The sequence below is a fragment of the Sinocyclocheilus anshuiensis genome, unplaced genomic scaffold (genome assembly GCF_001515605.1).
Source record: "Sinocyclocheilus anshuiensis isolate Anshui unplaced genomic scaffold, SAMN03320099.WGS_v1.1 scaffold794, whole genome shotgun sequence".
Taxonomy (NCBI): domain Eukaryota; kingdom Metazoa; phylum Chordata; class Actinopteri; order Cypriniformes; family Cyprinidae; genus Sinocyclocheilus; species Sinocyclocheilus anshuiensis.
The window spans coordinates 360,169-386,749 of NW_015547683.1; the positions used below are offsets into that span (position 1 = coordinate 360,169).

The following is a 26,581-nucleotide window of genomic DNA, read 5'->3' on the forward strand; positions in this document are numbered from 1 at the left end:
GGTTCAGGTCGCGGTCTTTATGTCAAACGGGTCGGGTACAGAATTAAATTGGTGCTGGCTGCTGTCGGATAACGGGTCGGGTGTTCTGTTGTGTACTGCGGATGCAGGTTTACCTAACAGGACCCGTGCAGGACTCTGCTTTAAACTGCTTTGCGTCTCTCCGTCAGATAACCTCACGTGCATGATGCGCCATTTACGGGTATTTCCCGGTATTTCCCTAAACCGACACACATCAATTTATTTTGATTTTTTTTTTTTTTTTTTTTTTTCAGTTTACGAAAAAATTTTTTGAAATATCGGAAATGTGTTTAAAAATCATATCACCGTTATTGAAAAAAATTATATCGCGATACATATTGATATCGAATTATTGTCCAGCCCTAGTGGGTAGTGGGTGGTATTAAGGATGGCAATGTTTTCATTCTGTATATGATTTGATTGGAAAAAAAATTGTATACTACCCTGTATGCAAGATGAGTCATCAATTTGTTTTGGCCTATTTTGCCAGAAATGAAAGATTGTACATTTTTTAAATCGTTTTTAAAAGTTTTTTTGGCTAATTTTAGGACTATGGTAACATGTAGAGGACTTTTAATCTAACATGCATGGACTAAAATGCACAAATCTTTTTACCCTTGTGAAAAAGAAGTACACTTTACCATAATCTTAAAAAGTGTACTTGCAACGGAAATAATATACTTAAAAGAAAATGTTTTCGCACACTTAACTGCATGTTATTTGCAATTAAATGAAAATGTATTATAGATAACATTTATATCAAATGTAGTTAGCTGAACATGAGTGATTTTTTTTTTTACTGCTTTCCCATGTATTTCATGATTACTTCTATTACTGAAGTTCTGCTGACATTTAACCATATTTATGGTAAATTCAAATTTGATGTCATTTCTATTGTATGTCATGCATTTAAATATATATTGTATTTACACATTTGTAATGATGAAGTTGCAGTTGAAATATATTTCCTTATAAATGTAATATTGAATTACATACTACAGTTAAAATTATAATTAAGTACTTTATACTTGTATTTATAACCTTGCTTTTTGTCCTTTTGATTCAGCACAGACTCTCTGTTTTTCTCCACCGTAGCACATCTGTTGTGACTGTAAGAAGAGTTTTTGTTTGCTGTGCTCGGTACTTCAGGAAAACCTGCGCAGATGTACGACTTGTCACCTGCTGAAATGCACTGCATTCCGGCGTCCACAGCTCATGCGTCTGCGTGTTAAAGACTTGCGGCAGTACCTCACATTACGCAATATTAACACTGATACATGCAGGTACTTTTGCACAGACATTAGAAAGTGAGCATTATTAATGATGGGGTATATTATGACAATATTGTTAGAGTTGTTTGAATGCTTTCATAGGGAGAAGGAGGACCTGGTGGACTTGGTGCTTTACCATCAAGGGGCAGAAAGTGAGGATGATCCAGACACGCCCTCTCTGCAGTCACACCCCCTGTATAGCCCACCGCCTTCAAATGAAGAGCCCACCTCCCCTCTCTCAGCACTCTCTCCAACTCAAGGAGAACCAATCAGTAGGAGCAGTAGCTCAGAGTCCACCAATCAGGTGTGTCCTGTATACATTTGGAATAGGCAGTGATTTATCTTATTTTAAAAATATGAAGTATTTAAATTTGCAGTCTTGTGTAGTAAAAGGAGTACTTGTATAGAAAAAGTTATGTAGTGATAGAAAAAATAAAATTGTGACTTATGTATAACTGCACCTATTTTTGAATAATTGTTGAATTAAGTGCCATCAGAATTTCCAGTGTTGGCATCTCCATTAAATTACATTTTCAATCTACATTATAGCTTGACTGTAGGTTTAGAAACCGTGAAATGTTATAAGGAAATTAAACTTGTCCTGAAAGGCAAAATTAAATGTGTCTAACTTGCCGATAATTGCAAAAAGAAAATGAGAAGGAGAAACACTGGACCTTATGAAAAAAAGAATTTAATCAAGACACATGCCTCTGTGCATTCAACATGTACGGTTTATAATTTTTATAATCACATAAGAACATCCACCTTCATTGTGAACATAAAATTGGGTTCTATTAGATTATCTTCAACAGTTCTCCTCACAAAACGAAATTCATTTCAAACATAGATTTGATAAAAACACAGTATTTGTAAGCAGGGCGGGTAGACAACATAATCAGATATTAGATATTCTGCATGGTGATTATTGATATAAAAAAACATTTTCTCACATCACCCAGCCCTAGTTTGGAACAACACATTTACATACATTCCAGAATACAAATTTTATGCACTTGACTCAAACTTCCTATGTGTGTCAAATGAACTGAAAGTAATGTTTATTTTTCCTTAAATTACTTAATTTTTAATACACTTTATTAATGTAATAATAACTAAAACATTACACAATTGAATTAAAAGTGCAAAATAATGTCATTTTCCCCCAAGATGATAACTGTGCACCACTAAATTAAACATGCAGTATGATGAAACCATGTCACCATAATAACATAGTATTCTTTGAATCATAATTCTTACTGTTATGTTCCTAACTTCCTACAAAGTAGGAAGTATATACTCTGCAAGAGCAGTACACTAGTATTTCATGTCAAACATGGCCCGTTCCTCAGCTGATCCAGGGAGCAGAAATGTAATGTTAGTTAGTTCTCAAAAAGCATGTGGCAGAACTCGTTTGCACAGTTGTGCCTTTGGAAGTGCGCTTCATTCCATTTATCCATCTATTAACAAAAGAGTTGAGATGATGCCAGACTGAAAGATACTTTGCTTACTTGTTTACTTGTGGCAGGAATCCTTTCTAAAGCTGTAAGGGGCTTAGCATGTATGGATAAATATATTCTTTCTGTGTAAACATTCCTTGCTGATAGGATATTGAGGACTCCACTTCAGTCTCTCTCCTTAACCTTGACCAGACAGAACACACACCTGAGGTGAGTTAAGTCACTTAGGAAAGACATGGTCATTTTTAGAAATTTTTTAATATGATAATTTCTTAAATCGCATTGATCATATGACTAGAATGTGGTTTTACCATCAGGTTAGTCCTCAGACGCGGCGGCGGGCTAAAGCTTCTCTGTCAGACCTGTCCTCTCTTGATGACGTGGAGCAGCTGACCGTTCGGCAGCTAAAGGAGATCCTGGCGAGAAACTTTGTGAGCTTCTCTGGCTGCTGTGAGAAGTGGGAGCTGGTGGAGCGCGTCAGGAGGCTTTACAGGGAGAACGAGGACAATCGCAAATCTAGTGAGTTCTAAATGCAGCGCTGCACTAACACTGCTCCTTATATACAGCAACACGTAGTCTAAGAATAACTGCCAATTGTAGGTAAATTGAGAAAATAATTTTAAAAATATTAAATTATTTTAAAATATTCTTTAAAAAATGTACGAAAAATATATTGTTCCTACTTAAGTTTTTATTTATTTATTTTTGTCTGTCAGTGGAAAATGTGAGCAACCCCTTCACTGCAGGTAGGAAATTACTTCACCTCACAGTCTGACTTCATACGAATTTCATACAAAGAGTGAAAATAGCCTTTTTTAGGTGTAGGAGTTGCTTTTCATTAATGATCAGCTTAGGTTTTTACAGTAAATTTAATAGATTGTTTAATTATTGAACTCCTAGCCGAGTCTAATAGCTGTGCTTTGCTCCTCCCACTTAAGTGGTAGCTTATCCCCCTCCAATCTGCAATGGCGGAATCGGAGGTAAGGCTTGGGATTGGTGGAAATGTTTCCTGGTCACACCCACCAGTGCACAGCATTTTGTGATGTCATTGAACTTCAACCCCCTCCCTGCATGGCCACTGCCAGATAGCATGTTCTCTCAAAGAAAAAAGGAAAGGAAAATGTGTAGTGACATTGTTTATACCTCAATATATGATTAATAATGCATTTTACCTGTAGGGTTAAGGGTCATCAAAATGTATCTTATGTTACGTTTTACCCCCATTATGCCATTCCATCTGTGCCCTTCATCAAGTATTATTATATCTTATAACTAGGGTTCAAGTAAACTGCACAATGCAACAGTTGGTATGTAGTGATGTAACAAAATGTTTTTTTTTAACCGAAACTCTGATACTGAAAATAAAACTTTGGTAATTACATTTGGGTAATTTAGTAATTGAACTCTGGATGCTATTCAGAATGTCGTGTTCACAGGTGATAAACTAGTCATTAAAATTATTTGCCAAGAAGTCGCTTATTTAACCTGAACAAATTTTACATACATACTACTCTAGCATCATTTTTGGTCACGTTGAAGTGTGTCCACTTTGCTGACATTTTTCGTTATACACATTGTGTGTATGAAATAGATGCCGGCACAGTCAAAACACTTAATCGGAGAAGCGCTAACCATTTCAATTAATGATTTCGACCCTCCAAAACTACTACTGCCAAAAATTCATTTTTCTTCTTGCCGTTTCATCCCAATATTTTTGTTGCATGATTAGTTGGAGGCATTCAGTTTGAGTTGTGGCCATCTCTGGTTGTGATTGGTTCAAAATATACTTAGTTTTTTTTATGTGCACAGTCAAATGCTCTGCCCTTCAAAGTACTCCATTTGATGGCGTGCATAAACACAAGCGCTCGATACATGTGCACTACAAAGATCCAGTGTCAGTGCCTTTTCTCTCTAAAAGTTATGAATGATAAATATGTCTTACGCATTTATACTAGAGTTGCATGTATTTTTTTTTTATCCCCTCACACAAGCATTCGTCAACACGGGCCTCTATTGGTTTTGTCATCTTGAGTAGTTTGTCATTGTTCTTGTTCTGTCTCCTCTGTTTCTTTTCCGAAAAACAACATCTTGGGTCAGTGTTGTCACTTTATGGGGGAAAAAAGAAAAAGCAAAGCACAAAACGTATGTGTAAACACCGAAGTATACTTTGGGCTTTAGTCAAGATCCTGTCCTTACAGAGAGATTGGCACCTGTAGTAATGACCCATCTTTTTTCCTCTCTCTCTCTCTCTCTCTCTCTCTCTCTCTCTCTCTATGACCACACTGCCTGTTCTTAAAAAAATACAAATAAAACTTTGGGTAAGCCAGATTTCATAAGCAAACCTGCAAAAGAACGAATGTTTCAAGACAAGTCAAAGGACACTTATAATGATATGATATAAATACAGCAGATGGTTGCAAGACCCAGTTATCAAATGACGACAACCTGTGTCGCATCTGTATGGACGCGATAATTGACTGTGTGCTGCTGGAGTGCGGTCACATGGTCACCTGCACTAAGTGCGGGAAGTGCATGAGCGAATGCCCTATCTGCAGACAATACGTTATTAGGGCTGTGCATGTTTTCAAGTCTTAATACTGCTGGGAGAACATCCTGCTCCACCTGCGGACCGTTTTGCATTAGGGACTTGGTGAGGATGTGCACAGCAAGTGCCCCGTCTTTACATTGGATCAGTGAGGAAGATAATATTCTCTGCTTAATTTTTCATGAAGTTTCAGGAAGCCTTCAAACAGTGGTGCGCAATGGCTTTGTCAATAAATGCTTCAATAAAAACATTCCACAAGCTCTTCAAAGAGGCTCTGTAATAATATGCAATTGTTCAGCAGCAACACCTCACAGCCTTGACTCGATGTCCTACAGCTTTGAAGCTCACCTGTCACATGCAAGCACTGTGAGGAAAGTCAAGAATCGAACAAAAGAATGAGAATTACTCAAGTGTGTTCATCATCATGCGCCATCACTCATGATGGAAGGATCTTAATGTTCCTGTTCTTCTTTTATTTCCATTTTTGTTGCAACATCTGTGAATGGGCTTTTGTTTCCTATTTGAATTGTGTAGCCTCTTAGATTTTTGAACAAAGTTTTGGAGTTCCTACAAGTTACATTGTAACTCCTGATAACTTGACACTGGCACCATTAAATGATTTAATAAGTGACATAAAGAACATGTTTTGTGGTACACAACAGGTCATTCTTTGGATTCAGCAGTCCTTTGTTTTTTTTTAAATCATATGACCTACTTTCTTTGTCAAAAGTCTAAAAACATTTGCTGGTTTCTCAGTCATTACTGTTCCTTGGGGTTATGCGACTTTTGAATATGTGACTGGAAAACCAGCCTAGAAACCTGTTGCTAAATCAGTGTAAGTGGTGAGAAATAAGAAGGAATAAAGTAGGAACATAAATGGGCACACTGTAACTGTGTCAATATAATTCGAAAATGTGCATTTTATATATGTGCAAAGTAACAATAACAATAAAACTTATGCACAGTGTAAAAGAAGAGGGATGATTTAGGTGCCAAAATGCATTTCTGTCTTCAATGCACTACTACAGTTGCTTTTCCATTATTGTTAGTACTTGTGTTTAAAGGGGGCCTATTATGCTCTTTTACAATGTCTTGAATTTGTTCTGGGGGTGTACTGCTCCGGTTTAGTCAAGGAAGGCGTCAATATTGCCATGTCAGTTTGAGCCGGATTCAGACCCAGAGAATATTGAACAAGAGGATCGCGCAAGAACCTTTGCACGCACGGATATTGCAAGACATATTAGAGTGGTAACGTTGTTGATGTTGTTTTTTTTGTGTGTGGTTAAATCACGTTTTAGATAGGATGTCAACAACCGCTTAAAAATAACTGCATTTACTATGTACAGATAAGTGCATATGTATTATTTTTATTGTTATTTATTTCTAACATTATAACATGAATTGCAGTGAAACTGTTATACAGTTGAATTTATTTATACCATAGTCCAGTGTTTCCCAGGCGGCATATATATGCAAACTCATTCTCTTCCAGCAGGAGGCGCTGTTGGAGTGGTAGAGATCAAGGTTTCCCCGGTAACGCTGTATACAAAGCAGAGCTCAATGCTGCTCTGTCAGACATTACATGCAAGATTAAATGAAAATGACATCCAGTTTTCTGAAGACAGTAGGTTTCCTTCAGAAATACAGTGATATAAAAACACCCGCACTCAATGTATGGGATACACTGTAGTCTCATAATTGAAGTGTAATTCTGCAGATTATATCATTGTCCAGTATTGTACTGTCAGCAATTTATTATAAAAACGTTTTCATAATTTTAACATACATATTTACATACATAATTATTCAGGTGCATGTGTAATAACTTCCTCATCGTCTTGTCTGAAGCACACAACCAAGCGTTCTAAACACGACCTCGCCCCTCCCCACCCCCCAACCATTCGAATTTCCGTAGGCGGGAATTATTTTAATGATATTCTAATGGACCGCTTTGTGATATCACAAAACCCGGAAAACAAACGCTGTAGTCCAAACGAGCCGTTCGTTGTAGTTCTTGAAAAGGGATTTTAAAAAAACCGAAATATCTCCCTTTGGAGTGGCCTTTGAGATTTGTAAGTTTGAAGATCTTTTTTATGCCCAAACATACACACTGACTAAAATTCAAAAAGTGAAAAAGCATAATAGGACCCCTTTAAGTTAGAAAACCTAAATGAGGACGCCAGTTGAGAGTGATGCCCCATACAAATTACTTACCCATATTTTGTATCCATAACTTCACAGTGGCTCTTTAGATTTAAAATGTTCCCTGTTTTAAGCAACATTTTACATTTCATGTTTAATCTAATTCAGGTAAATTTACATATTTCTGATGTGTATTATTATTTTTTTTGTAAAATAACTTCACTTTTCAAATGTCTCACAGTAAAATCTTTTTTTTAAATTACATACAAATATAAATAACCGAATGTACATTCGAGTATTTTAGATGGCGCTCAATGCCTTAATTTATAGTGGTACAAGTATGGTGGCATCGATCAGATGGCACACTCCCTCTTTCTGATAGTCACCATCCTGAGACAAACTCACAATAATACACAATATTAAAATCATTTGTCATCATCACAGTTACCATTTTACAATAATAATCACTGTGGAAGAAATAAAAGCACATGACTTTCATAGACAAATACTGCATTAATGTTCAGCAAAGTCTTTTTTGACCTTATGGGGAAAAAAAAATGCAGAACTAACTGATTGTGTTGAACAAAACAAAATTACTGAGCTAGCTGGAATACGTAATCAGCAATTTGTTTGGTCTAACACGCTCTACAGAGTCATAGCAATGAAATATACTGATAGCAGAAGTTTTGCTTGTTACAACTGTGTAAAACAACATAGATGGAATATGGCACTGTTTTATAAATAGACCTCAAAATAACAAATTACACTTCTATATCTGCTCTGAGATTAGAACAGCAAGTACTTGAAATTCAAAGCAGTCAAAACTCGTGACTGAAAAATGCTGATCAGATTGGATCATTCCAATACTAATGACATAAAATGGACAGAGATATTTAAAAATTCCATTATATATATATATATATATATATAAAAAAAAAGATAGAGAACAATACATATACCCAGTACTGAACCAAATACAGCACAGAAATCTGAATTGATACATCTTTTGTACAAAAAAAAAATGTTTGGAGGGTTTTGAATAATGTACAATCATGCTTACTCATGGATTAAGTGTTTGTAGTATCCAGTGAGTATGAGGATGGCGTTTGTGTGTGTGTATATATGTCCACTGCTTCCTCTGCTTTTTACCACACTACCTATTAAATACAATCTCTAGGTAATAGCATGTATAATCTCCTCTTAAAGATTAACAGAATTTGCTGAATAAAGTCCATCTTCAGAATACACCATTTCGAATAGGAGCAGAATTATGTGCTTTTAAGTACAGTATGTCTGCTATTCTTTCCTGTTTGAAAGGTGCTGACAAAATGCTTTATGTCCACATATGTGTTGCAGTGCTTTTTTTCAAATGTGTGAATCCAGTTTCAGTCCAAACACACGAGTGCACCTGATACATGGTATCATTTTAGATCAGGGGTGGGCAAACCTGGCCCTTCCAGGCCACTTTCCTTCAGAGTTTAGCTTCAACCCTAATCAAACACACCTGAACCAGCTAATCATTGTCTTCAAAACTACTAGAAGGCTACAGGCAGGTGAGTTTTATCAGGGTTGGATAAAAAACCCTGGAAGGGCCAAGTTTGCCCATCACTGTTTTCGATGGTGTTCAGTTCCTCCCAGACACTAGGGGGTGCTGTGAAGTTTTTGGAGCAGTTTATCCTCTTGCAGTTGGAAAGGAACGATGACTGACATCTCAGCAATGAAGCGCTCACATGCCTGTCGGCTCACCTGCTTGCAAAATCGCAGGTCAATGTGGCAGATGCTTCCACAGCGTTTGAAGTAGCTCAGCGACTGATCAGTGACCCTGTTACACACTAAAGAGAGCATTAAGAAAGAAGAGATCAGTAATCAGTGAGGGGGAATTAAAGGTTTTAAGCATTAGACTCAGTGAACCCTTCAAAAAGGAAAGTTATTTAAACTATTTATTAGTCCTAGGTATACCACAGAAATTGCTGTGGTAAATAGGTCTAACAATCCAGAGTTACCAATATGCCTTTTTCACTGAAATGTTTGGGGATCTGCAGGTCTCGCTCTGAACCAGCCCACAATTCCACTGACTTAAGAACCGAATAATGATGTAACCTGCTTACATTGGACGCTTCCTGTATTGACAGCTTGTCTGACTAAAACGAGAGCAATTTTTTTGTGTCAATCTAGCCAGGCTGAGTTGTTGTTTTGGAAACTTTAAGTGGTGATGACATTTTCCTGCCCACAAGCCCCTGATGTATCTGATTTGAGACCAGAAGGTTTATTGGGCCAGTAGGGAGTCAATTTTCTTTGGTGGAAACTACAGGGCAAGATTGGGCACTGGTTGGGTACCGATTTTGCTCCGGCACCAGCACTGTGTTGGTGAAAAAGGGATATTAACTCAGGAGGAATCTGAATGGTTTAAAAGCTGTAGTATTACAAATGGCATTTTTTACCAGATTTTAAAACAGTGCAATTACCAGAAAGGTTGACATCGGTTAAGGAGTCTCTAGTGGTGGTCCCTGCAGCAGTCAGCAGGTTTACTGACTGGTCATTGATATGGTTGCAGTAACTCAAGTTCAGATGGGAGAGTAGAGGCATATTTTTAATGATTAGACGCAGAGAGCTGTCTGTAATGTCCAAACCAGCCAGACGCAGGTCAGTAACATTCCGTAATTTGCTGCGCGTGTCCATCTGACCTGTTAGAAAAAGCCCAAGTAGAGAATACACCATCTGAATAAGTAACTGTCTTGTATAAATTCAGATCTGAGTTCAGTGACGTGGAACTTGGATGTGAGCATATCAGTCTGGAGTATTGTATATTACCTGGTCTATTGTCAGTAGGAGGGGACAACAGGTCCCTCATCTGGGGGTCTTTAAGTCCCTCCACCCACTGCAGGTCTAGAGTACGTAACAGAGGACAGCTGGACGTGCAGAGAGCTGAAACAGCCACCCATGAACAGCCTGATAGAAGAAGTACCCTCAGTCCTGCAACCAAACACACAGTTTAGATGTAGGTTAGATGTGTGCTTAGAGACACCTACATCGATTCAGATGATGTGGATCCACATACTTGCTCACATGAACACTAACCTGGTAATCGGTTAATAAGCCAGCTTAATTGCTTTTTGGAGATGTTGGTCCAGCTCAAGTCCAGAGTGATGGGCTGTCTGCGAATTATCCCACTTAGCATCAGTGGGGTGATGGATTTACAACGCTTCAAATCGATACGAGTCCATAATCTCTTGTCACAGCACCTAAACACAAGATATTAATTAAAACCACAAATCCACAGCTGTAATAGTGAACCAACAATAAAATGTCATTGTAATAATCACATGTAGACCCTGTCCCAAAATGGCACTTCAAGTCTCTTGGCCATTGTTTGTGCATGTCCATTAAATCTACAAGACTGTAGGGCAAGGGTGTCCAATCTTGCTGCTGGAGTAACAAATACCTGCAGAGTTTAGCTCTAGTCTGCTCCAACACAACTCCCTGGAAGTTTTTAGTAGTCCTCAAATCCTTCATTAGCTGGTTGAGGTGTTTAATTATATTAAAGGTGGGGTAAACGATTTCTGGTAGCCAATGTTGACATTTGAAATCACCAAAACAAACACGCCCCTACCCCAAAAGGGTCTCGCCCCTATTTTGATAGCTCCGCCCCACACATACGTACACAACCCAGGCAACGATTAGTTCTGTTAAACAAAGCAAAACCAATGTTACACCGTGTCTACACCGGACGCGAGTGGTGCGGCGCAACAAAATACTATAGAACTCATTATAATCAGTAATGCTGTCTACACCATAGATTAATACATACATATCTATGGTCTACACTGGATGCGGAGCGGAACGACCCGACAAATCCCCGACAGAAAAGGCTGCTGCGTTCTATTCATGATGTATTGACACAAATTTCAAATGATTTTCAACGGTCGCTTTGTCGCGCCCAGTGTACTAGACAGACTTTAGCTGTTGCGGCGCAGAAACGGTTACTCACCTATCGAGAAGAAAGAAAGCAACTTTGGCGTCCGATCGCAGGCCTTCCGCTCCTTGAGTTCTCTCCAACGCTGGAAAGCTGATCCGATATTTACACGGGTCCTACTTCTTGCCTTAAGCCTTCTTTTGTTCCGCAGACGTTTTCCTCTTTTGTTTTTTATCCACCATCTCTATCTTTCTGTCGCTTGGCTCGCTAATGTCCGTCCTGTGCACTGAACGTTCTCTCCTCCACATCATGAGTAGACACGCCCCTTACTGCTGATTGGCTACAAGTTTGTTTTGCTAGACGGCCCGAATCAGCTTTCTAAAGCGTTTTTGAAAAATCGCTTACCCCACCTTTAAAGGGAGACTGGACACCCGTGTGGTAGGGTGTCCTATTTGTCATTTCATGGTTGAAATGGAATTTCACAACAGTCTATAAGCACAGTATTTCCCAATCCTGTTCACATTTTGCATGTCTACCTTGTTTGACCCATCCATTTTAGGTCTTAGAGCAGGGGTGTCAAACTCCGCTCCTGGAGGGCCGCAGCCCTGCAGAGTTTAGTTCCAACCCTGCCCCAACACACATACCATGTAGTTTTCAAATAAGCCTAAATGACTTGATTAGCTGGATCAGGTGTGTTTAATTAGGGTTGAATCTAAACTGTGCAGGGCTGTGTCCCTCCAGGAACTGAGTTTGACAGCCCTGTCTTAGGCCCCGTACACACGGAGACGCGTTTAGCTGTATACGCATACATTTTGTATCATATAGGCGTTTTGTCCACACGGATCCGGCGTTTTGGGAGAGTGAAACTGAAATCTGGTCTGGCATGAAATCTGAAAACGCCGCCCTTGCGTTTTCGTGTGGACAGCGAATCCGTATATTTTCTGAAACTATGACGTCATCAGCCCACGTCTCGCCCCTAGTCAGACACCGCTACGTCACGTAACAGCAACAAAAACACGAACAAACACTGAACGATTGTTTTTAATAACTAACATTAACACAGTTTAATAAATGTATTGTTCCATGCTCGTTTGTATACTGCCTTTGTGTGCCTCCAGGAACAGGGTTGGGAAACACTGTACTACTCCAATGGGTTTCAACTTTGTTCATGGAGTACCCCCCAACACTGCAGATTTTGAATGTCTCCTTTTTCTCACACACTCATTTCAGGTCTTGGAGCAGTGGCGTCCAATCCTGGTCCTGCAGGGCCACTGTCCTGCAGAGTTTAGCTCCTACCCCAATTAAACCCACCTGAACCAGCTAATCAAGGTGTTACTAGGCATGCTAGAAACTTCCAGGCAGGTATGTTGAGGCACGTTGGAGCTAAACTCTGCAGGACACCGGCCCTCCAGGACCAGGTTTGGACACCTCTGTCTTGGAGATTCTACTAATGGGCTAATGACCTGAATGAGGTGTGTTTGATTAAGGATGCATGCAAAATGTGCAGTGTTGGGAGGGCTCCGGGAACAAAGTGTAAACCAGGGGTGCAGAACTCAATTCCTGGAGGACCACAGCCCTGCAGAGTTTAGTTCCAACCCTGCTCCAATACCATGTAGTTTTCAAATAAGCTTGAAGGACCTGATTAGCTGCATCAGGTGTGTATAATTAGGTGTGAGTTTAAGCTAAACTCTGCAAGGCTGTGGCCCTCCAGGAACTGAGTTCTGCAACCCTGGTGTAAACTAATTTAAATGGACCACAAGGAGTGAGGGTGGCATCTGGGACAGGGTCACAGATAAGAAGTCTCAAGTTTGAAATGTGATAAACTAGTCTTTAGGTCTTTCTTACCAGCGATTCCATGTTCGGCACACTCGCATAGACACACAAAGTTCACGATGGCTCAAGTGACTGAAAATAGCCAACCATGCTTCTCTGGGAGCGATGTGATTACGGCCATCAGCTAGTGGTAACCTATCAGGTGGAGGGCAGATTGGAGGTGGCCGGATCACATGGCGCTCCATTTGAACACACTTGGGAGGGGAACGTGCAGGAATTGGTCTGACTGTAGGCGAACTGCGGTTCAAACCAAGCGGGGTAATCTGAGGTGGGTAGAAGTGCCGCAGTTCCCAAGATGTCCCATTCATCTCTCTTGCTCGTAAGTGCGGTCGCTCCCCTCCTCCCTCTCCACCTGCTCCTCTTTCTACTCCTCCACCTCCTCCTCCATTTCCTGCAGTCCCGTTCCGTAAGCCTCTCTTTGGTTCCTCGTTCTCGCTGTCCTCGGGTTCACTCTTGAGTGGCTGCTGGTTCTCATTGGCCAGTGAATGCTCTGTGCGACGGATCTCCATGTTGAGCTGCTTGCTGAGTTCTGCGCTGAGCTGGTGGTTAGGGGGCTTGCGCCGGTGTCGCTTCGCCCGAGCACGTGGGGCCTTCTCTTGCGTCTCACTACCTTCACTGCTCGGCCCTGCTGTTGGGGAGCTGCACCGTGATGCGTCACTCTCAAGTGATAAGGAGATGTTCTTCAGTGCAGGGCTACTATCCCTGCCTCGTTTGCCATTATTGTCCTCCTCCTCTTCCTCATCATCTTCCTCCTTTTCTTCTTCTAGGTCTTCCTCTTTCCGTAGAGTGTTGAAATCCTTTAGGGACCCGAAAGGTGGATCTCTCGCCTCCCTCCTCTCTTCCTCATGATCTTCCTCTTTTCTCACTGTGCTGTAGTCTTTCTTAAATGAACGATGAGGCAGTTCTCGCTTCTCCTGCCTCTCTTCCTCCTCATCAGAGTTGTCTTCCTCCTCTTCTGTTTTCATGTAAGAGAGTTTGGGAATCAAAGCCTCTTCAGGCCTCCAGGGTTTCTTCGGCTAAAAAGATGTCAAAGTTACTGAATGAACAGCTACAGCAGATTTGTTTATGCAAATAATGAATGTCTGTGTAAATGTTACCTTCTTTTTAGCACTAGCCTCCTCTTCCTCTTCATCATCATCAAATAACTTCCTCTTCTTCCTCAAGAAGTTGGGCACTTCAGATCGTGGTCTTGGCAGGCCACTGGGGCTCAAGAGTGGGGGAAGATGGGAGGGTAGATCTTCAGTCTTTAGTCTGGGAGTTTCCTCCCTCTCACTCTTCCTTTTGATGGATGAAGCACCTGTGGATGTCTGGTCCCCTTCCTCTCTTCCGTCACGTCCTGCTTTCTGCTCCCTCAGCAGGGAGCCTGGCAGGTTGGATGCGTACTTAAAGCCTGGGCCCCGTTTTTGCTTGCAGGCCAAAGAGTGGCAAAAAAATACAAAAGACAACTTTATACCTTATGAATGTTATGCGTTGTTCACTAAGCATAGGTTGGTATGATATGCGTCCTATTATGACATGTTTCATATTTAACTGTTAAACATTTTTGGGTTTTGTATTAAGGGAAATAGCTTGACTGCCTGTCAGTTACTAAACTAAATTAAAATGATCACAACACGTCTATTTGCATCTAGATCTGGTTTGACAGTTTCCTTATGGGCTTATCAATGAGAAACACAGGTCCCTTAATGCTTTTGTCAGAAACTAAAACAGGAACTAAATATGTAAGGCAACACAAGTTCAAAAAGTAAAATGAATTTAACAAAAATTACAAAAAACATATACATATCACTGCTCAACTGTACACCACATTTCTCCATTTGATAATACGGACTTTAGTATAGACATCTTCATTGTCTCCACTACTTTCCTAAATAGTATCTCTGTTCAAATGCAAATCTTTGTTGAATGCTATCAAACCACTCTATCGCTGTTCCCCAAATACTCACTTTTCCAGTTTTCCCAGCGTAATTGCATTTTGGACATTCCCAGCAGTTGGGAAGCTCATCATTTACTACTCCAGCTGCGTCCTTCAGCTGTATAGGCAAGAGACCGGACTTAGAGCAGAGGAATGAAAACACTCTAGCAAAGTATTTGAATACACTACACCACCACACACTAAAGAGGAACTAAAGGGTGTTAAAAACTGTCAGGGCCACCCACAAACATGCACTTCAGCCCAATCACTTCCTCGTTCTGTGCCCACACAAAACAAAAGAGCGCAGTATACACTGCTTTGCATTTACTTTAGAAATCTATTCTTATGTTAGTGGTGAAGATGGGTTCAGTCAGTCTGACCTTGAGGCAGTTTGGGTGGACAATTTCATTGCAGATGGAGCACTCCATGAGCATGGCGTTAAATTTTTCATCATCTTCATCAAGTGTGTCTTCTTTACCGGCTTCACCGCACACCACACATACTGCTGTATGTGGTAACACGGGCTGTGGAACAGGCCGACAATTTAATATCCAGAATATCAACAGTTTGGAAAATGTGTGTTTACAAAATACACATATAACAAAATATGATAAAAACACATATTTGGGTACATTTTTTTTTAAGGCGATTGTTAAAAATAATGGACCATTCATCTGAATTACAACCTTTAGTTGTACAGTTCGATCATATATCATGAATCTCAGATTGATAAATGTCTGTATTGATACATTTCCATCAACTACATTTACATGGAATTCTGCCAGTTCCTCATACGTTTGGTCAGGCTCTATGAAGTAAGTGGTGAAGGTGAATTCTGGAAGAATTCCAATTACTTAATTTCAATGAAATTTAGGTAAACCGCCCTTGAGTACTGGCTAAAGTGAATTCCTCACTAAGACTGCTTCAACATTTTATTCTGATTTAAAATCACCAGATTTCAACAAGAATTTATTTTGTGTCTAGAAATGGGTATCGCTCATGTAAAAAATTCTGTGATTTTATGTATTAGCTGTGTGACATTTGGCTCATGAATCATCTCAGTGTCTGTTGGAATTGAGTTTCTTACCGCTATACATTGTCTCATAATGCAAGACTGTTTCATTCGACCAGGTCCTCCAAACTTCTTCATGTCCTTACAGAAGTGACACTCTCCACATTCCGTCCGCACACATGCCTCGCATTTTCGACATCGTGTGCGTCTACGGCGAGCTCCAGAGGAAGTTCGACTGGACGGCAGCTTGACCGCTGTTGCAGTGGATGAAGAAGTGGTCGCTGCAGGAGTTGTTGCTGTTGATGCAGCCATTTTGGGCTTGGTTCTGTTGGGTGGCCGTTGCTAATAGGAAAAAAACGAAGAATGCAAATTAAATAATATAATAATAGATTACAGCCACGTAGAACACACAGCTGCCAATAAAAGATTAAAATATGGTCCAGCTCTAGTCAAAAGGCTAATTTGAGGCTTTCAAAAGTAAAATCAGACAATTTTGATGATTCTTTGATTTACAGTACTGATTTACATTTAAGTGAACTAGACATCTGGGAATAGAAGGCACCTGGTTCACATGTGATTAGCTCAGTGGTAAAAAATTAAGTGTTGAGTATCATAGGTGCTCTTCTGTAATGACTTTATTCTGTTCATTATATAGCTCCTCATGGTTTTAAAGCTCTTACCAGCCCCTCTTATTGTCTGTCTACCCACCCACAATCCCTGTATGAATATACTGCTTGATTCATGCTCTATGCTTCAAAACAATCTATGCTCATATCCTTTATTCTTTCACCCTTGAGATTTACAACATTTGACTGCTATTGTTTATCATCACTTCTAACTCGACTATGCACCTCTCTTGCTTTGCTCATGCAGCTCAGCTGTTGGAATATAATCTATTTAAGAACCTCATTATGCCGCTCTGTCATTTGGATCATTGGATCACAGCATCGTTGGTAGAGCATCAGACTTTTAATCTGAGGGTCCAGGGTTCAAGTCCGTTTGGAAGTCGTGGCCCAATGGTTAGAGAGTCGGACTCGTAACCCAAAGGTTGCGGGTTCGAGTCTCGTACCAGCAGGGATTGTAGGTGGGGGGAGTGAATGTACAGCGCTCTCTCCCACCTTCAATACCACGACTGAGGTGCCCTTGAGCAAGGCACCGAACCCCCAACTGCTGCCCGGGCACCGCAGCAAAAATGGCTGCCCACTGCTCTGGGTGTGTGTTCACGGTGTGTGTGTGTGTGTGTGTGTGCACTTTGGATGGGATAAATGCAGAGCACTGATTCCAAGTACGGGTCACCATACTTGGCCACATGTCACGTCACTTTCACTTTGTGATTGCTCTCTAATGTAGTAATAAGCAGCAGAAATAGTGGATTCCAGCAAATTTGCTCTGGTTACACATGGGATCATGTTAGCAATACTTTGGAAGTGTAATAATGTTCAAAATACAGGCTACTTGCAATTAGAAAGTAAAGTTCAGGGCTCTAGTCTAGCATTACTACATAAACTCTGACGGAATATCAACTATATCTATAAATAAAACTGGCAACAAGGTCAAATCAAAATAAAAACGTAATTCCAGTTTTCCTTATATAACTTATAGCATAACATGGAAAATATGTATTGTAAATGTTAACCTTTGTCGTGTAAATATGCAAATGACATGATACACATTATTTAAATTTACATTAGATTTAGCAATATGGCACTATTTTTAACTGGTCTTGTGAAGGAAAAAAGGGGTTTTCATTGGTACCAGGTGCTACAGATGCATGTTTATGTGAACAATTAGTTCTTTATTACATCAGCTTGCATTTTTCTTTCACACTGTACAGTGAAGCTAAGATGTAACCTTGTGTATCATTACTAATGTCTTATATTAGCATCAATGCAATTGTTATAATCGTCACCCTTTACAGAAGAATCCTATCTTGCCTTCCAGCTCAGATAATGAATACATTACAACGCATGCACAAAACTGCAGTGCAGTACTGGAAGTCTGTCCTTCTGCAATGTAACCATGGCAACACAGCAGTTCTTGCTGACTGGTGGATTGAAGAAATACTTCTATTCAACATTTAATTGGCTCAGAAGGGGGAAGTGGTTGACGGATTGGGTTTAACGTCAGATTCTTTTTAATGATTTCGTTTCCCGTTGGATTTCGTCTGAGATAGTTCCTCTGAGGGACTAAATAGTAGCACTGTAATACTGAAATATACTCAAGATCAATGGTGTTACATTCCTCTTGATGGGATGTTTTAGACATTGAGATCAAATACTGTCGTAGAGCTATTCCTGCCCTTGCAAAATCCTGTCTTCCTTCATACGACATCATTTCCTTACAACTAGAACACAACCATTCCCCAGCGCTATGTTTCATCATAACAGATTCATGGAGCTGCAGAGCGGTGCAGAATGCTGACTGTAAGAATGCTTACTACAGAGCACAACAGTGTTTTTGTGCTTTGGAGTGATGCATCACAGCTGTGACCTCTATTCCCACTGTCCGAGTGTGGAACCCAATATGAGAGATAGTTGTTTCAAAGAGAATGCTGCATCACAGCCAGTATTCATCAGCTGTCCAAAGGCTACACATGTGTGAGGACCTAAGATGTAATCTCCACCTCAAATAAATGACTGTTTGGACCGGTTAGATCAGACCTTTTGAACACAGTACAACACCAGCTCATTCAGAAGTTCTCCAGTTACTCTTCCATTACACACTGCGCCATCAATGGACATTAAGTGTATGAGATCTATCTACAGACACCTATGAGTCCAGCAAAACAGATAAACAAACAAACAGTGCAGGCTGTACTTTCTGAGGAGGCTCATTCTTTTTAATGTCTTCTGCAGGTTGCCTGTAATGTTCAACCAAATCAATGATTTGATATAGGGTCATGAAGAAATCATTACATCCCAATGTTCTACAAACTGCATCTAGAAACATCACATCAGCCAGGTTTCTCATTTCTATCAGCATGCAATTACACCTAGAAACACATTTTTTCCAGACTAAGTCCACACATAATTATTCTCTTATCCTGAAAAATCCACATTCATCATCTGTGGCGGTTGCACTGAAGCCCTGCTCATGAGTTTGGAAATAATAAATTACACTGTAATGTCCATTCAAGTGATTTTAGCTTGAATAAAATGGACATGCTGGGTAATTTCATGTTCGTTTGTCGACTGTCCACTTCCTGACAAAGAAGGAATCCTTTTAGCGCTAATGCAGCAAAATGAAGAGCAAAGATGCACTTTAGGTGCAAATGATACTTTACATGTATATTTTATCATTCTTGTGCTGCCATTTGCCATGGAAAATGAAGTTTGGTCACACAAACCTGTTTTCTGCCATGCTTTACCATTATTCTTCAATGATAGTACTCAAAATGAATACAAACTAATTTGTACCATCTTAGAATACAACTTAAAATGCTCATTACTATAGTTGTTTATTGACACGCCCCCAATTTTAAAGCAAACTGATGTGCAGTCATCTTATAAATACAATTCTGACATGACTTGAACGCATCACACACAAACGTGAAAGATGACCCTAAAACACTCATTCATGTTGTAGACCGGATCATCCACACATCATGTCATGTACACACCAATAGCAGCATAATTCCAATCTGTGTGAATATGTTTGCTCATGAGTGAGAGTTTACAGTGGGTACGGAAAGTATTCAGACCCCCTTCAATTTTTCACTCTTTGTTATATTGCAGCCATTTGCTAAAATCATTTAAGTTAATTTTTTTTCCTCATTAATGTACACACAGCACCCCATATTGACAGAAAAACACAGAATCGTTGACATTTTTGCAGATTTATTAAAAAAGAAAAACTGAAATATCACATGGTCCTAAGTATTCAGACCCTTTGCTGTGACACTCATATATTTAACTCAGGTGCTGTCCATTTCTTCTGATCATCCTTGAGATGGTTCTACACCTTCATTTGAGAAGGGGGTCTGAATACTTTCCGTACCCACTGTATGTCTAATTTGTGGCACTTTATCGTGCCCACACACCATGACACAAGTCAAAGGCCAATGAGTCATAATGCTTCATATAGTGATCTAGAAGAATTAACCACCACCTCTGCACAATAGTGATGACCTTTAGTGATGAACTTTAGGTGCTATGTGAAACAAATATTTGGAGATGAAAGCACTAATAAATTTGACTCATTTACACAAATTGCACAAAGCTGTTCATTTCAACAGGAGTCCACACAATCACGAATTTTGGGTGAGGGCAAAAGATTTCCACATGCAGATTTTGCAGCAGGTTCAAGTTGGTCATGTGAATTGACCAACAGTAAGCTGCTTGGTTTGAAAGAGACTTCTGTGTGAACGGTGCTTCAGACATTGCTACGCTATTGATATTACAGGAATTTAATGTGAGGAGAAATATTTTTCCTGCTTGGATTTTGGTCAGAAAAGTCGAAAGAGTCTTACCAAACATACCTTTTGACTTATAGACTACCCAAGATGAACTCAGACAGGGGGCCTGGGGGCAGCCGGCCCTCCTATTGTCCCCCCCACACTTTGCTTCACCCCTCCCCCAGTCTTCAACATAGAAACTGTTTTAAAGATGCGGGACCCAGTTATTTCACAACAGGGATTAAGAGATTTGAAATGCATGCATTATTTGTGTTGTTAGTGAGCACGTGGCTTACTTGGTTCAGCGACATCCACATCCTGTATATGTGTATGCTACTTCACACCAATATGTAATGCGCATAATGTTTCTTAGTAAACTGAAGAATTTGTTAGCAAATGCACAGGTGCCTGTTGCAAAAGTCTGCATGTTATGCTCCCTTAGAAACTAAAATCCTACAACTAACCTACCAATGTTCTTAGTTATTCTTGAACCTTTCAAATGGATGCAAAAAAAAAAAACATTGGTGTAGAAACATAAATGTCAGAAATCAATTACACATAAATGCCAAGTAACACATTAAATTAAATTTGAAATTTTGAAGTAGAAAACTGAAATAGTAATTTATTGTAAAACAGTGCAATAATATTTTATTTACAACTTTCGAAAAGTCATTTTTACAGTGTATTGTACATTTTGTCCTCACAACAAAGCAAGCATGTAGTTCTATTTCCTAGAAACCAGTTTAAGCAGCAGTGCTTCTTGGGAAGGGAACTTAAGGGCAACGCATGTCCAGTCATGCTGTTGCTTTGAGGAACTTCAGTCCTCCTTTAACACAGTTTTTACTCTTAACAACCCTGTACATGTGTGAAAGTCAGAGTACATCACACCCCAAAAAGTCTAGCAACTACATTTTACAACTTACTAGTTACTACATTTTAGTTCTCCCAACAAAAACAAAGGAGACAAACCAGTATAAACCACATCCAAACACAAAGGTAAAGCAACGGAAACATGATTTTTTATTTAAACAAGCCTTTCAGAAGGAGGCACACATGACTCAAACCAATCACATCTGATAGCTGAAACTCAATGGAGACAAACAATAAGACAGAGCCACTCTTCTCTGTTGTATTAGTTTTTTCCCCTTTCTTTCGCATGGAAACCTCTTTGGTCTTATACTATTGCAATAAATCAAAAAACCAGGTACTGTTTCAGAAAGAGAAAGAGAAGAAAGATGGTGAGGAAGGTGAAGAAAGCAGAAGAGAAAGAGAAAACACATGTGCCTTGTTTGAGAGCCATGGTGCTACGAGGAAGGGAACCTGAGAAGATGGCTAATTGTTTGTGTGGTGTGTATGAGGAGACAGGGAGTGTGTACTGACCTGTTCGGCTGTATCCGAGTCGTAATCCTCATCGTCGGCACTCAGTGACATGGCCATGGCTACCTGATCTCACAGCCAGCCAGACAAACAGAACATAGACATGATTACCACCCCCTCTAATCACAGTCGCCCTCTGTCTCCTCACCCGATTTCCTTTCTCTATTCCTCTTCCTCTAACCTTCCCCAATGTCTTGCTCCTGTTTCTCTCCCTTTCTTTTTCTGTCTGGAACAGGCAGCTGCACAGGCAGGCACACACCAGCCTGCTATCTCATGCATATGCACCAGAAAAAGAAGACGGGGGGAGAGGGGGGCCTCCGCTCAGCCAATCACAGACCACCTGGCGTCCAGTTACAGGTTTGCCTACAAAGAGCACACATTGTACTGTGGGTCTGAGTGGGAGATGGAAGGGGGGAGGGGCGACACTGCCGCACACAAAAGGACTACTGACATTACCGTGCGAGAGCAAGGTCTCGCTCTGCGAGTGATTCGAAGGGTCTGATGTTGCCTTCCTCTTACAAATACAGGAAGTTATCGGTTGATCTGGCTTGGATTGTTTTAGTCTAATGTGTTGCTGTGTTGTTGTCTGCAAGCATCAGTGCATGAAAGGCTCATACAGTAGTGTTAGTGAAACAAGCTGTGGTGCTCATTTGAATGGCAATGGTCAGATGTGTCACATTTAGGTGCCTTTATTTTTATTTTTTTTTAGGAACTCTCACATGAGTTAGACATAAGGAAGCGGGCTTTGTTTGGATCAGCATTTATTTTACTATTCTGCTGAATGGCAGATTTGGGCATCCACATTTGGGAAGTTGTTTGAACTTAAGTACATCAGTTAATGTTTAACGATGTTATTGTTAAGATTAAAATCAAAAGGCTGAAATCTCCAGTCAATAAATAAAAAAAAAAGACAAAAAACAATAAGATGTCATACACATACTAATGTTAAAATAAAATGAAACTATAAGGTTTTGAGTAAAAAGTAGTGCTATTTAGTATCACTGAGATACTATTGCAGTTTTTATTAATATCTTGGAATTTTTTTTATTTTCATTTTAACTTTAGTTAAAGTTTTAGTAATTTTGTAGTGTATTTGTCATTTGAATTTTTTCCTGTCTATATAGTTATTTAAGTGTTAGTTTCCGTTATTATAGTACCTCAAGTTAAACTAAATAAAAAAGAGAAATGCTGACTTTGCACTTGGCTAAAAATATTAAAATTTATACTTTATAATTATATTATATTTCATTTCTTTCAGTTAATGTTTTTTTTTTTTTCAAGAAACAAAAATATTTTATTATGGTTTTAGTTTTAATTACCTATAATAACCCCATCCAATTACACAACACTGTTTTGTTTTCATCCTGAATAGATGAATCATTTGAAAAAACATACGGTTAATTCTAATTTCATGCCAACTTTAAATTTTGTAATTATAATTACAATATTTATTGGCCAAAACTATAAAGTATTTTTGTATGCTACATTTTTGCTGTTTCATAAAATGTTTTATTTCCTAATTTCTTTGAAGCCTCATAATTTATTTTTGCATCCCCCAAACCACTGATTTTATTGGTCAACTCAAACTTCAGTGTTATGGCAATAGGTTCTGTGATTGACATGACCAATGCAATTTTTACAATTCGCTTCGGGGCAGGGTTTGTGCTTAACTGGTTTGGGGGGGCGAAATTGTGCTTTTTTTCAAAGCCACAACTTTATAGGTAAGTGCCTATAAAGAAAATAAACTTATTTATTCACTGTGCTAACTAACCAAGTCTCCTGCTTATCTACCCTGCACTGTCATGAATGTCTTTTAAGGAAATTGCTAAATTAACTTAAAATAACAAATTAAAATAATCTCTTATGAAAACTATAGTTTTTCATAGTTTTATAGTTTTACTATAGTAACACTAACTACAGTATTCTAGTGATAATGCTGATTCATGTTAACAATTAATGCAAATTGAGCTCAATAATTTTATAAGGCCTACAATTACAGAAATGTAGTTATACAATCTGTATTTTTAAAGGCTGCTATTTTTATTAACAAATGGCCTAGTTTGTAGAAACTACAGTTACATTGATTTAACCACTGTAATAGGGGTCCATTCATGGTTTGACCTCTGTGGTTATTATGGCCTTGCTACAAACACCACAGTATTGGTTATGATGTTAAACCTATAGTAAATTTTAAAAACAGTTATAATTAGATATAAAACCTCATCTCAGTTTCTTAATCACAAAAGCATCCATCTATATTTGGCTGTGTACCACCTAATCAGTTGTACACCAGCTATGTGCAAACAAAAAACACCAAATTTGAGGTAGAGAGATTACCTTATTCCTTCATCATACAGATTGCTAACGCCAGTTCACATTCTGCGCCTGTTAAAACAAAACAACAAGACAGTCATTGGGGCGGAAATTAAAATGAATTTAGACATTTGGTGGGTTTCATTGAGCAAATAAACTCTTTTGGGTCGAGAATTAAGCTTTCAAATGAGAATGGGGGAGTAGGGTATACAATATATATTAACTGCACCCACATAAAAACAATTCCAGGACATGACTGTTCAAATCGAGCCCGCGTGGGAAAAAAATGTTGTGGACTACAAATCCCACAAAGCGTCATCTGCGTGGTGACCGTCAGCGGTGCATTGTGGGTAGCTCGACCTGTAGTTTCTGATGGATCAGATTGTAGTGCCGAGTAACTGGGGTTAGTCATTTCACAATCTGAGTATGTCACATCGGGTTGAAGGGCTTCGGCAAACATACGAAGGGTAATCAAGAAGATACAAAGGCGATCTCGGATTAATGCATTAAGTTTAAAAACGTTTGAACTTACGCCAAAACAAGTGCAATGACTTCAAACGAGCACTCGCTTCAAGCTTTGTCCTGGAGAAAACTTTACTTGAGTCGAGCTAAACTTAAAGCGACCAGCAGAACCTCTGCCCTGCTCTCCGGCTTTGCTATGGTGAGTTAATTAAGTAATTACCTAACACTTTGTATGCAGAGAAGAAACTTCGATTTCTCGAAAGCCTGGGAAGTTTTCGGAGTTAGAGACTTGTAACATGACGCATGACATGTCAGTCACTTTGATGCGCAAGCGACACCTGTCATGGATATAGCGTAATCAGAGGGCTAGAAACTTTAGCCTTCTTCTTCTTCTTCTTCTTTGGGTTTTAAACTTTAGCCTTTTACACTAGCCTTGTATTTAAGTCCTTCTTCGACATAATTCTCAGAAGTGTTAAGTTGGTGCTCTCAGTGGTGGGCTTTTTGATTCAGCCCAGTGATTCGAATCTTTTGAATCCGTTCACTAAAAAGATTAATTGTTACACGTGCAATGATTCGTTCCGTGGTCTTTTCTGCAGGTACTCGCCAGTAGGGGGCGACAAGAATGTCTTTTTGTGTCATGAATCATAGAATAATTCACTCAGTAGATTAGTTACAAATTCTGAGTCCCCTGTCCTTAAGTCTAGCTGTAGATTCTCATTTAAAGGATTAGTTCACCTCCAGAATAAACATTTTCTTCAGGCGAAAAGAAATTAAGGTTTTTGAGGATAACATTCCAGGATTTTTCTCCATATAATGGACTTCAATGGTGGCCAACGGGCTGAAGGTCCAAATTGCCGTTTCATTGCAGCTTCAAAGAGCTCTACACGATCCCAGTCTATCTAGCGAAACTGTCGGCCATTTTCTACAAAAAAAAAAAATATATATACTTTTTAACCACAATTGCACATCTTGCACTAGCTCTGCGATGCGCACGCGCGACTTCACTAGCCACTAGTCTTCGTCTGTGTACTCCGGTTCAAAAAACTTCAACTTCAAAATCATCCGACATCGTTGTTTTACCTTTTTTTCTGAAGGGCATTTGACTTTCTTTGCACGTTCGCTTTGTAAACACTCCGCGAGAGCTTTTCAACATGACTTAAGTAATGCGTGAAGTCGAGCTAGTGCAAGACGATTTGATTTGTGGTTAAAAACTATATACATTTTTTAAGAAAATGGCTGATCGTTTCTCTAGATAAGACCCTTATTCCTCGGCTGGGATCGTGTAGAGCTCTTTGAAGCTGCAATGAAACTGCAATTTGGACCTTCAGCTTGTTGACCACCATTGAAGTCCATTATATGGAGAAAAATCCTGGAGTGTTTTCCTCAAAAACCTTCATTTCTTTTCGCCTGAAGAAAGAAAGAACATCTTGGATGACATGGAGGTGAGTAAATTACCAGGACATTTTTATTCTGGAAGTGAACTAATCCTTTAATTACTATTTTTCGGAGTTCATTCAGTTTGTTCACAAAAGAGTCATCTCTTTCAGCACAGCACCAAATCTCCTGCAAAACAGCGACTGGTTCAGTGAAGGAGGGCGTATTCGTTCAGCAGGCTTAACCAATGAAATGTTCCTTCCATAAGGAATATAATATAATCCAACACGGACTCGAATGCCATTGGTTTATGCTGTAGTCTGTCATTGAGGGCAAGAACGCAGTCGGTTCAAGTGAAGTGAAAGTGACGTGACATGTGGCCAAGTATGGTGACCCAAACGTGACGTCAATGACAGACGTTTGGATATCCCATCCTAAGTGCACACACACAGCAGTGAACACACACACACTGTGAACACACACCCGGAGCAGTGGGCAGCCATTTTTGCTGCGGCGCCCGGGGAGCAGTTGGGGGTTCAGTGCCTTGCTCAAGGGC

At 39.5% G+C, this 26,581-nt stretch overlaps 3 protein-coding genes across 6 annotated transcripts in view; 2 read left to right on the forward strand and 1 right to left on the reverse strand.

Moving 5' to 3' along the window:
- Positions 1–6,198, forward strand: part of LOC107703169 (E3 ubiquitin-protein ligase RNF34-like) — a 10,574-nt gene extending 4,376 nt beyond the window's left edge. The window contains exons 3-9 of one of the 3 annotated variants that reach the window (XM_016505714.1): positions 1,114–1,301; positions 1,392–1,593; positions 2,894–2,956; positions 3,064–3,265; positions 3,463–3,492; positions 3,685–3,726; positions 5,157–6,198. In XM_016505714.1, coding sequence (XP_016361200.1) covers positions 1,114–1,301; positions 1,392–1,593; positions 2,894–2,956; positions 3,064–3,265; positions 3,463–3,492; positions 3,685–3,726; positions 5,157–5,341 — 912 coding nt within the window. In that variant the 3' untranslated portion in view covers positions 5,342–6,198. The remainder of the gene's footprint in view (positions 1–1,113; positions 1,302–1,391; positions 1,594–2,893; positions 2,957–3,063; positions 3,266–3,462; positions 3,493–3,684; positions 3,727–5,156) is intronic. The other 2 variants (XM_016505715.1, XM_016505716.1) reach the window with 2 other exon arrangements.
- A 2,822-nt stretch (positions 6,199–9,020) lies between these two features.
- On the reverse strand, positions 9,021–24,864 carry LOC107703170 (lysine-specific demethylase 2B-like). 2 transcript variants are annotated; one of them, XM_016505717.1, is made up of 13 exons: positions 24,788–24,864; positions 24,423–24,558; positions 24,214–24,261; positions 21,880–22,239; positions 16,182–16,448; positions 15,475–15,618; positions 15,126–15,212; positions 14,277–14,594; positions 13,192–14,195; positions 10,512–10,675; positions 10,245–10,406; positions 9,899–10,117; positions 9,021–9,265 (listed from the first exon to the last, which is right to left on the reverse strand). In XM_016505717.1, exons 4-13 carry the CDS (start codon positions 21,934–21,936, stop codon positions 9,075–9,077), a joined length of 2,613 nt encoding a protein of 870 aa, XP_016361203.1. In that variant the 5' UTR covers positions 21,937–22,239; positions 24,214–24,261; positions 24,423–24,558; positions 24,788–24,864; the 3' UTR covers positions 9,021–9,074. The 2 variants fall into 2 exon arrangements, with proteins under 2 accessions (XP_016361203.1, XP_016361204.1); XM_016505718.1 differs by lacking the exons at positions 24,214–24,261; positions 24,423–24,558; positions 24,788–24,864 and having other exon boundaries at positions 21,880–22,759.
- The window catches only part of orai1a (ORAI calcium release-activated calcium modulator 1a), a 5,446-nt gene continuing 3,448 nt past the window's right edge, over positions 24,584–26,581 (forward strand). Inside the window, exon 1 of the mRNA XM_016505719.1 lies at positions 24,584–24,850. Coding sequence (XP_016361205.1) covers positions 24,737–24,850 — 114 coding nt within the window. The 5' untranslated portion in view covers positions 24,584–24,736. The remainder of the gene's footprint in view (positions 24,851–26,581) is intronic.